Source organism: Carassius gibelio, chromosome B11 (genome assembly GCF_023724105.1).
Source record: "Carassius gibelio isolate Cgi1373 ecotype wild population from Czech Republic chromosome B11, carGib1.2-hapl.c, whole genome shotgun sequence".
Classification (NCBI taxonomy): Eukaryota; Metazoa; Chordata; class Actinopteri; order Cypriniformes; family Cyprinidae; genus Carassius; species Carassius gibelio.
The window spans coordinates 6,275,626-6,288,133 of NC_068406.1; the positions used below are offsets into that span (position 1 = coordinate 6,275,626).

The following is a 12,508-nucleotide window of genomic DNA, read 5'->3' on the forward strand; positions in this document are numbered from 1 at the left end:
GTTCTCCGTTTCAGTCCCACCTGACCAGACTTGCTCTCCGGTGCCACTGACTTCACTGTGGTGGTCCTCTGCCCTGCCCTGGTGGGCTTCTGTCCCATCTTCTTGGCTGTGGTGGTCCTCTGCTCCGCCCTGGTGGGCTCCCACGCCACCTGCTCTGCCTTGGTGGCCCCTGTTCCCGAGTTAAGCCCACGGAGGCTTTCCCTCTTCCTCCACTTCAATGCACTTTAAATGGAACATATTGTCGCAGGTCAGAGCGGACCACTAATTTAACGGGTCTCGCTCCTCCCTCTAGCTTCCACCTCGAGGAGGTCCCACAACACCCCAATGAACGGACAGACAACCAAGATTAAAATTTAACAGTTTAATTTATTTAAAAGTTTGGGGAAAGGGGAGGGGAAACTTTAAAACTACTCATGACTCGAACTATTTTTGTCCACAGATACCAGTCTCGATAACACTCCTCTTCAGCCCTTCCTCGACAACACTCCACTTCAGCCCTTAATTTCCAGCCGACTCCACTCCAGGGAAGTTTAAAGCACTAGTGAACAAGGGGATGCACACATACAGCGGGAGCTGCAGACTCACAAAGACTTCAATTGCAGGTAAGTACAGAGCGCAATATGGGTAGATACTCACAGAGCTAGGCAGTTGACGTGCAGGGACTTTCTGGCTCTGGGGGGGGGTGGCTCTGGCTCTGGGCTGTTAGCGTGCAGGGGTTCTAGCTCCCAGGTAAGTACGACGTTCAATACACAGGTGGGTATTCACAGGGCTGGGCTGTTAGCGTGCAGGGGTTCTAGCTCCCAGGTAAGTACGGCGTTCAATACACAGGTAGGTATTCACAGGGCTGGGCTGTTAGCGTGCAGGGGTTCTAGCTCCCAGGTAAGTACGGCGTTCAATACACAGGTGGGTATTTACAGGGTTGGGCTGTTAGCGTGCAGGGGTTCTAGCTCCCAGGTAAGTACGGCGTTCAATACACAGGTGGGTATTCACAGGGCTGGGCTGTTAGCGTGCAGGGGTTCTAGCTCCCAGGTAAGTACAGCGTTCAATACACAGGTGAGTATTCACAGGGCTGGGCTGTTAGCGTGCAGGGGTTCTAGCTCCCAGGTACGTACAGCGTTCAATACACAGGTGAGTATTCACAGGGCTGGGCTGTTAGGGTGCAGGGGTTCTAGCTCCCAGGTAAGTACAAAGTTCAATACACAGGTGAGTATTCACAGGGCTGGGCTGTTAACTGGCTACTCACCACTGAAGATATTCAGAGGTCGGTATTCCAAGCAGATACGGGTTTGGTTGATGACTGACGGCTGGTGGGCCTTACAGGTGGAACTGCAAACAATACTGGGCTTCCCGCCCAGCTTGACAAGGGAGCACACGGGGGAGGATCGGCTGTTGTCCTTCGCTTCCCTCGTCGAAGAGACAGCACAGACGACACACACAAGGCCGGTGGTTGCTGACAAGGCCAATGACACAACGACACGTGGATAGAAAGGTAAGGCTATGATTTAAAAGCTTACAGAGATCGCTGCATGGGCAACGTCATCCAACCTCCTCCAGAGGCGCCTCCAACAAGTCCAAGCTCCAGCTTACTTAAGGTAAAGACTTTGGTTGCCACCAATACACTGCTCCTCTCCGTCAGGCCTCTTCCTACGACCGGGGACACAGCCACGGACAAACACCACACACCACAAAGGCACTACAATTCTTCTCGTGTGTACACTTCAATATAGCAGCACTCAACGCACATCACACACTCAGTGAAAGAAGATCGGGCTCAGAGTCCTGGCGGGGCGTGTCAGATGGACGAAGGTAGGGGGCAGACCACAGCAGGCATATATATCGTACACCGGAGTCTCTCCGTCTTTCCCAGCGATCTCCAAAGCAAGGCACTACTATCAACACTGAGTAAACACACAAGCACTGAGGATTATTAGATCAACACAAGAGGGGGGGGGGGAATTATCCACTGCTACGGAGAAATATGCAGTCGGAACCCTTTCTTAAAGGCAGTTAGCCTCCCTCCACATCCGTCATCCACTCTCCACAATATAAAAGGAATGTTCATAAAGTCTTCACCCACCAGTGCACAGTGTTGTCCTCTCCCAATACGAATTCAATGATCTCCTTCACTCAGGGGCCTTCCAAACATAGGATTGCTCCTTCAACTCAATCCACAATAAGATGTAAACACAACATACAACAGGTTGATCACTTAACTTCCTCCGCACTTCCAATATCCACTTTCCTTGGATTCTCCGTTGCAGCCCTTAAATCACAACAACCACACCAGCCACTTCCGTATCGTGTGGAACAACAGCGGAACAAACTACTCTCTTCCTGTTCATAAACCAGCCCCTTTTATATCTCTGCTTCCTTCCCGATCCTCCAATCGGTATCCGGTACGTCCTCTTCCCACACCTGACGTGTATCTTGGATAATTTTCCCCGCCTTGGGCCAACCGGAACGGAACTCGTGTTTCACTTAAATTAGTCCGGGCGGAAATATTTCCCACACTTCAGTTCCGCCCGGAAAAGAAAAGTTCCGCTCGGATTAGTCACCCGGTGACATCATACATTAGCTATGAACTTGAATCATGGTGGAATATCCTATGATGTCTACTTCGCAAGGCACTTACATTTGAATAGAACAAGCATCTAAAGCCATAAGAGAAACATACAAAATGTGCAGAGCTGAGTTGTGCGAGGACTGGAATTGAAAACCACTGCTCAAAACTCAAGTTTGAATCATCAGTGGCAAATCCTTTACATACGTTATGTAAACATACTTACAGACTGTGAGTCAGAACAGCCGGCACTGTAATCTTCTCTCCCAGGATCAAGAAACAGTCCTCCATATAATGTGCTGCACACATCTGAATATTTGGGTTTAACTGTTCTGGAACAGTGTTGTAAATACAACTTAACCACTGATTTCTAGTTGTGTCCTCTTTTGGAAGGACAAACAGAGTAGTTTCGCTTTTACAGAGAAACACCGTCGACCCGCTGTCGGGATGTGAACTGCACCAATTATGCAGCTGACAGGCCAGGATGCCGGGCCGTTTATTCCCTGAAAGCTGTTCAGGAGAAACCGCCGCCCGCTCGCACCCCGGGACCAAGAGGGGAGCATATGCAGCTGCCGGACTCCACCCCATACCTGGACCCTTCCTTCTCAAACAATGCCCCACCTTCACTCACCCCAAAGTACAATGAGGACACCAGAAATCCCTGTTTATTTTGGGACACTTTATTTCCCTTTTCTGTTTTGTTTTCTTTTAATAAAAGCCTCTACAAGCCTCTACAAGGCCTGACGCCATCGTTTGCTTTTATGGTTTTATTTTATTTATTTTTTATGTTTTTAAATAATACAATAATATAATTCATAATTATATTATGAAAGAAAACATTAAGTTATCAACCCTACAGCAACTCTACAAAATGCTGAAATACTTTCACTAAGTTTAAATCAGCTGAACCACTTCACTAGTTTTAAACCCAATTGTGTCAAACTCCTTTCATCCACCAGTAATTTACTTATAACTTCTGAGACTCATTATGAGACAGTCCTTCTTGTATTCCAGACCTGTCTCTTTGGTGGTCTTGAGGCAGTCTGCATATATAACCAGGTCCCTCAATGCTCCACTACCTCTTAGTCAGGTGTGTGTCTGTGTGTTTGACTGTGATGAGATAGACAGAAGCACAGGGGTGTCCCACACATATCCAATTCTGCCACCAAAGTCGGCATTCCTTTCAGTTTCACAGTCTTCTTGCTCAGCCCAAAGCATTTATCAGCTTGAGAAAGAATCCACATGGCCAGTCGCATTTGGTCAATTTAGTTACAAAGAACAGGAGGCAGATCATTTTTCTGACAGAGAAAGGAAGATATTCAGCACGAGTCACAGCTAGATGTATCAGAGGAATTGCATTAAAAGCCAATTGCATAGCAGAAAAACAAAGATTATTGAAAAAGCAACTCGTGTTTGTCACAAATTAGTGATGCACATCAAAGAGCCATTAGCGATTAAGAGTGATTAGCACATGCTAGGCCTGGAAGTTATCAAGTCATTAAAACTATATTCTCTGGCATAAGGTCTGATCCACACTGCAATTATTCTGGCCAAAAAACACCTACTAAGACAAGAATCAAGCAAAAGCCAACACTCTATGGTTTGCATTACGTGAACCTGAAATCTATGATAGCACTATAGGTAATTTTACATTGTTACACAAAGTTTTATAACAGCAGTCTTTACATAAAACAGTTAACAGTTTCAACCCCAAAATGTACATTCTGACATCAAGTGACCCTCATGTTGTTTCAAACCTGACCACTGATTTTTATTGTATGGCCAAAACCACAAAACATTTCTCAAAATCAATCATTTTGACCCATCCAATGTTTTTTTTTTTCAATTTTTGTTGACAGACGCAAAGTGCATAGCACCATGTATGTTTCGTGACATATTGGATGTGAAATGTACACTGATTGGTCATAAAAGAATGTTAAGATTTATTCCCTGGAAAAGATGAACGTACATATGGTATATTTTATGTGATGCTGGTTTTGTACTCTATGTGTCCCCCGGTTCTGACTTGAAAAGTCTGTTGAATGGCGCTATAATTATAATGCCCCGTGTCGTTTAACCCTGATGTGGTGTTCGGGTCAATTTGACCCGGAGAAGATTTTCTTTTTCCCGAAAATAATAGTTAATGTTATCACTTTGGACTGAAACTTAGTGACTTTGTTCCCAAAGGGTATAACTAAAACTCAAATTTTTTGGGGAAATTTTCTTACTTTTTTGTGGGGATTTTGTTACCTTGTTACACTTGTGGTGTTCCCGGTCAAAAATGACCGGCCCATAAAAAAAAGCTTATAAATCACTCATTATACCATATTTTCAATCAATCTTGGATTCAATCTTTTTGTCAACTTGTTCTCTTTCAATTAGGACTGGTTTTATATTTCTGTTTGCATCTGATTAATCGTGGGCCTCATTTATCTGAGAGTACACTCTCAGAAATTAAGGTACAAAAGCTGTCACTGGGGCGGTACCTTTTCAAAAGGTACATATTTGTATATGTTTTGGAACATATTGGTTCCTTTGAGGTACGTATTAGTACTTAAAGTGTACATATTAGAACCCAATAGGTATAAAAGTGTACCTTTTGAAAAGGTACTGCCCCAGTGACAGCTTTTGTACCTTTATTTCTGAGAGTGTAGGGATCTCATTTTTTGAGTAAAAAACAAATAATTTATGAGTAAATTTCGAAATATGAAAAATAATTATGAAAAAAAAATGGCTACTGTTGATCACACTAGTCTACTCTAATGTTTCACCAGGAATTTTGTTTTGAAACTTTTGTTTTGTAAAAAATATGGCACATAGTCACACTTGTGGTGTTCCCGGTCAAAAATGACCGGCCTATAAAAAAAAGCTTATAAATCACTCATTATACCATATTTTCACCCAATCTTGGATTCAATCTTTTTGTCAACTTGAAAAATGAATTTGTTGATGCAACCATGCTCTTTTAACTTACTCACAAGCGGGTTTGAGCTGTTTTGTCAAACTGTAGTTTCATAGTATGTACAACATAGCTTATGTTGTAAGCTGATTGATTCACTAAGAATAGCCATTCATATGAGTCATTTGTTCAGGAGTTAGCCTTTATTGTTCACACTGTATATTTTATAATATCATAGAGATCATAAGATTCACTCATTACAAATTGGACGATACAATACAGTACTTGTGTCCCGATCCTAGAAACCAACCAATATTCTGTTCATTTCAGCCAATTCTTACCATGTAAGGGAATGAAGCTATCCCCAGTGATGCAAACTACTCAACTTTTTTCCCTTAAATTTTGCTCTTTTGAATTGAAAATTTGGGATAAATTATATGATTCATGGAATTTTTAACTAGATGTGATGAGACAAGAAGCCTTTTTCTTTTTCAACTTATTAGGCATACAAATAAGAGTGAATGTGTGCCCATATTTTAAAATGATTTGCAAATAGTTCAAAATGATTACTTCCCAACTAGAATTAGACCTAGAATTTCTTACTGTTTCTTTATACTTTATAAAATTAATATAAATTGTTCAAGAAATGGTTACGGCCTTGACTTATGCTACAGTAATTACCTTGAATCTGGACTTTAAAACTTGATTAGTCAATACTAATAAAGTCAAGTTGTATCTTTAAAAGAGGTACTAATGTTTCTTTAGCCACTGCAAGGTCACTCCCAGAGTACAGAAAGATGCTTTTTATAACAAAATAATTTAGTTTCCAGCCTGACATGGATTTGTAGAGAATGCTTTCCAAAATACCTTATAAGAGAAAACAATCAGTAGAGTTGAGTGGCTCTTCTGCTTCAGATCAAAATGAAGAAAGCTCAAGCTCTCTGCCGGCATGGCAACCATGGCTGAGAAAATGAACAATTGGATGAAGTTATTTACGGCATCTCTGCCATGTCCATCAGAAAAAAAAAACAATAAAAAGCACCAGTCAGGCATACTGAATCTGTTCGTGAGAGGCAAGATTGACAATTACCATGTGTCTGCACATGTTAGAATACAGGGAACAAGGGTCAGACCTCTGAGGATCAGAAAAATCAATGTTGCTTGTGATCATAATAGCTCAGGCCGGACTAGATCTCCGCTGGGGTTTCCGAGGTTGCCACAGCCTCTGCTTCGAACACCAATTGCTGTGTGCTCCTTGTCGGCAGCGACAACCCAAATTCTGTTTCAAGAAATCTATTTTATTCTGTTGGTTCAAGTTTTTTCTTGTTTACTTCTTCAGTGCTTCAGTGGACTGCATCTTCATGGACTGTCTGTTGGATATGTTGTTGTCATTAGAGTGACTGTCGAATGTGGGCAGGCTGTCGACACTGCTCACCTCAAAGACATCCTCTTTGCTTCCAACTTTCTCTTCATTCCTCTTGTTTTTTAGTTTTTTGTTTTTATATAAAGAAGTTTCATTTCCTAATGGCCCCTCACGGACTATCTGCAGAGAGGCTTAAAAGATTGAAAGCCACCCACTCAGTTCAGTATTTAGCAGAGGGCAGCGCGAATCGAAGGAGATTTTAAGGCCCTATCCCATTTCTACCCATTAGCCATTCCACTACCCCTCTTTTTTGCACGTTCACGTGAAGGGGTAAGGGTATCTCGATTCTCTTTTGTTTGGAGGGGTAGGGGTAAGGGGAAGAGCAACATGGCTGCTGAGCAAACAAAAAGACATACATGTAAGCATTATTGGCATTAATAAAGTATTTAACTGAAAAGTAATCATTTGTTTTATATTACATTCAATCGTGAGTTCATATTTATGGTCATATTATTAAAATATATGTTTGCAAAAAATCGTTAAAATTTGACGTCATACAGACTGCACGATAGTGATTTTATCCTCTCGTTTCTGGAAAATGTAATATAGCGATTCAGATTTGAACTGTTATTAATAAAAGTCGTGGGACAGCGCTGACAAGTTTCTTTGAGTGTGTGAGCTGCAGTCTCAGATATGTGTGTGTGTCTCAGTTAGCAGCACATTGATATAGAATGGTAAGGCTCTAATGTGTTTATTGTAGGAGATATAAATAAGAATTGGGATTGGGCCTAAGGGTTACAAATTGGAGAAGTGGAGCACAAGCAATGCCACCTGCCTGCAGAGCATCATTGTCCACTGCCAAGCATAGCAAGCCTCGAGAGATTGTTTCATGTGGGAGAATATAAATCGAAGGTTCAGGATACTCTTAAGGGACCTTGAACCAAACACCAGAAGTTTCAGAAACTGTTGCGTAATATGAGGTTCTGTGTGGCGGGAGAATGAAGCATCCGTGCTCAATGGATCACTTGTAGTGATGAATGCTATCCAGAAAGTTGTTGTTGGTTCAAACCCACAAGGTGCGATCCATAAATCATTACCTTTCACTTAACCCAGGGTTCTCCAGGGGAATAAACGTTCTATAAGTATTTTGCATAAAGCATTAGCTAAATCACCTCATTAACAGGCAAGCTATTTAAGAAAAATCTAGCTAGCTAAACTACAAACCAATCTATAGAAATTAGGCATGCCACAATTCTCAATATAATACTGAACCGTTCGATACGACAACGACGGTTCAATATATGCCTGTGATTTGCATGTTATTTTGGTTTTGCATTTAAGTAATTTCATTGCTTTCTATTTATCTCTGAACTGGCTCTGTTTGTGCGTGATTGCCCATGTGTCTAGACCTCCATGCTTAAAACTTGCATTTGAAAAAGTAACACATGCCAAACATCTCACTTTTAATTACTTGCAATGTGAAAGCATTTTTACGTCTTACTCCACAACATCAGTCAAGTGTTTGAAATAACTTCCTTTTGTCATCTGATGTGGTGTCTTCTCACAAAATGGGGCAGAAAATATATTCTATACTTTATTATACCATGGTCTGTCTGAATACTCGATTCTGATTGGCTGACAGATATGCATTAAAACTGTTTAATAAACAAGTAGTTCCAAGTCAGTTTATATTCCTGGTGTAAGAATATTCTTGGTGCCATTAAACCTTTGTGAAAATTACCAAAATTGCTGTTTTTAATCACCTTTTGGAGATGTTTTGAATTTGGAATATTATATTATAATATATTATATTATATTATAAATCATATTTCAGTGTATTGTATGATATTATATTATAAAGTAGAACACAGCGGACAGGCTCGGTCAATAAAGCAGTTTGGTGGTGCTTTTGATGACAGCATATCTTTGTAATCAGACAGCAATGCTCCTGATAAAGAACACAGATGCTCGATGTTCCCTTTTTCGACAGCACTTGAAAAGTCTAGAAATGCATGTGGTGTAATCTGGCTTCTTCGCCTTATTCAGCTACAGTAATCCCAGCCTTATCTCACCCGCCCCGGGTGAGGGTCTTTCTCTGACAGGTTTTTGATGCCTGATCATTGTGACAGGGATTTTAACGAGCCCACAAGTAATTGCTCTAAAATCACTGTAATTACATACAAAAGACAGGTCGTAATTTTTATTTCCCCCAGAATCCAGAGAACAACAGTGAATCACCGTATCTGGGTGATTTGAAGAGCCGGCAGGAGAGGGAAATGTCTCTACAAGATCTGTCCCCAGGTACACGCTGACATTTCACACTGACGGTTATCTGTATCGTGATTGGCTGCTGAAAGCAATTAATCATCAAACACCACGCCTCCCGCAATGCACAGAGAATATGAAGCAGAGCGGATTCTTTGCATTGTGAACTGTATTGCAGGTATGTTTGTGTTTATCTTGGGTAATAAAACTGGTACGGTCTCTGGTGGCAAAAATAGACTGTGTGCTTTAGATGCTAGAGAATCTTACACTTTACAGATAAAGTATTTACAAACCATAAAAGAACAAAGCCAGAGGAGCTACACCCCAGAGTGCACCTGAAATCATCACAGCGCTCCCCTTGTCTCTCTGAAGGCACTCAAAAGCACAAATACAAATCAACACAAGTTTGATCTTTACGCCACATCCCTTTCAAGCTCCTTTTGAAAAGATGTTGAATAATTTAATGCTTGCGATTAAAATCAGGACATGTCTAGTTACAGTAAAAAGAAAAACTAAGAAATGAAATGCTCTTCACAAGCAAGCAACACTTTTGATCACACAACTATATGGATTGGATGATGAGCTCAAAGTGTTTCTTGGTGCCAGTTAGAGATTTGGATGCATTATATATACAGGAAGTGGGTGGGTTGAGTGTTTTAGATTATGGGGAACATTAATATTTACATTTATAGAAGGAACCAAATTAATAGTTAAAGTGGCATGAATGTTAAATGAAGAAAAATGGTAACAGCACAGGGATTGCTTGGGAAGCCACTGCCATATTATGTCCACAGTCATAATAATGACATATGCACTGGAAGAACATCTCATTGATAATAAAAGAGGTTGAACTCAAACACAGGGTTTTCATTTACCTTGCAAATTACATAACTGTCACACGACTAGTCAGATGTAATGGAGTCTTTTGGCTGGACCTTTGAATGCAAACTTGGTGAAATCCATTATAGATTTAATCTGCTGATCCTTCTGCTCGTCACTCTATGACAACAGCTCTTGGCTCTATATGTGACGGGAATGCCAATCGAAGTCTCTAGAGTAAATGAAGCTCCTGTTTCATGAAACCAGTGGAATCATGTTGATGCCTCATGTTCATTTTCAGACTGACGTCAATCCACACATCCGATTCACTTCATAATGTGCTATATTAGGCATGTTGAAATTGCATAAAAGCTGAAATAGCATTATTTTGTGGCATTCATTCTAACTCCAGGCTCTCAAAGAAAATAAAATGCTGCTTTTGTATGACTCATATAATAGAAGAGTATTGGAGATTAGCCAAAGGATTTCACACTTATTATTCATTGGTATTTTCACCCGCAGTTTATCCTCAGAGGGTTTTACAATTCAATATTGTCCACTATTTATCAATGGCATGTTAGCGATACATGCTGGAGTAAACAGGAAAAGAATAAATGGTCCACAGGTGCAGGCAGTTATAAATCACCCATGTACAAATTACTTCTCGCTCTTCCTTTATCTGCAAGTAGCTTCAAATCAAGACAAATCATCCTGGCAAAAAATAATTGCACTTATCAGAATCACAGAGATTCGTTTTCATTTAAATGCAATTAATCATCTCTTAGGAATCTGCCTGATGTATCATCACTTTTGTACAAAGGAATTCAGATTTCATTATCATAACGCCTTATTACTTGTGAACAAAAGACTGCCACTTCCAGAATGCCATTCTCGAAATTTTACTGCTGTGATTACGGTTAAAATATTAAAAGAATATAATGTTGCCCTCTGAAATGTAATGTACAGCTGATTATAAATTACAGAAGTTAATATTGTAAGACAGCAAGATTTATTTGCTGTTTGGTGTTATTCTAGTTGCTGAACTAGGAAGGTTTGCGGTTGAAAAGCAAGGACTGTATTTCAGTGATATTTTTCATGTGTCTCCTTGAAAGTTATTTCTTTATGTAGTCAAATGAAGAAAGAGACAGCTACTGTATATCTTTAAAGTAGCTGCTGGGATTATGTCTGTCTGCTCCTCTTTCAAAAATCTCATGAAGATCTGCTGAACTTTGCTCTGGCAGCTCTTTTCAAATTTAGGGACACCGTCATGGAAATATGAATTAAGATATCCAACTTGATGTTTGTAGTCTGATTAGATAATCGAGATACTGTTAATCCATGACCACCCAACACAATATTACAACAGAAATCCATGTTGAATCAGTTAAATCAAAAGTAGCCCCTGACAATATCAAGCTGAGAATGTTTAATGAATATGAGAGCAGAGCAACAGAGCATATTGTGCATGCATCCACCACAGATGTTCTAGCATCTCCACAGAGGAAAAACACGTGCAATTACACATATTCCTTATCAATAAATCACAATTGTGAATTTTTGCATAAATAAATCCATATAATTGTCGTGTGTGTAAGAGTAAGAGAGGTAAACGAGATGTAGAATGCACAATACTGGTTTATGCATATTCTCTGCATACAGTACAGTAAATGATGAATTATTTAACAGGTTTAACACTTTTAAAAATCAGCATTGTGTTTTATTCATGCAAATATTGGTTTCCTGGTAGTGGCAACTGTCCCCACCCATAACTAAAAACTTCCTAATTCATAAAATCCCCTTGCAAACCAGTACAAATATACACGCATGCAAATCATCTCTAGTCGATTAGACACGTAACGTTTTCTGTGTTATAAACATGTGCTTTTTTTGTATTTGTATTATACGCAACGTTTAAAGACTGCCATTCCCAACAGAATTACAAGTTTTCAGTTAACTTCTTTAGGTTAATTAACACTATGAACGAGGCTGATCTATTCTGAATCAGGGTTTATTCTGGCAGAGGCGTAAACGCACGCGCATATTTCTTTTCTTTTTTTCCTGCTGCCACGCCGGACGCGTTTTTTTCTCCCCCTACCTGCATGAAACTGTGATCTCCACTTTGGTTGCGGGGATGTTCCCCGTCAGCGGGTCGAACTCGTAGACCGAAGCCATGTCCTCGAGTTTGTCCATGATGTCTCCCTCCATGAGCGCGCGCGGCTCGGGGCAGTTCCACGGAGCCCCGCGGAGGCTTTCACGGTCCCGCTCGGACCAACCCGGAGTTAACAAGGCCAGGGTATTAATGAAAAGACCCCCTACAACTCAAGAAACTTGAAAGGGGATAAAGTCGGGGGAAAGTCTCTGATAACTGTGCCGTAGAGTCGGGTGGTCAGCTGCGGTTCATCACCAGAGAGAGAAAGCGCTCTGCACATCAAGTGCTCTACATGTGCGCTCGTTAAGAGCATCCAGTGCTCTCCAGCCCTACCCTACTATCTCCAACACGCCCATGCGTACTACTGCGCTCCCCACCACACTCAACATACGCGATTCCTTATAGCGCTGCGTGGGGGCTGAGTTACAACTGAATAAAAGCCGAATCTAAATC

At 40.9% G+C, this 12,508-nt stretch overlaps 1 protein-coding gene across 1 annotated transcript in view; it reads right to left on the minus strand.

Moving 5' to 3' along the window:
* LOC127967931 (copine-5-like) overlaps positions 1-12,213 on the minus strand; it is a 73,484-nt gene extending 61,271 nt beyond the window's left edge. The window contains exon 1 of the mRNA XM_052568703.1: positions 12,002-12,213. Within this exon, the coding sequence (XP_052424663.1) occupies positions 12,002-12,111 (110 nt within the window). The 5' untranslated portion in view covers positions 12,112-12,213. The remainder of the gene's footprint in view (positions 1-12,001) is intronic.
* Positions 12,214-12,508: the final 295 nt, after the last annotated feature.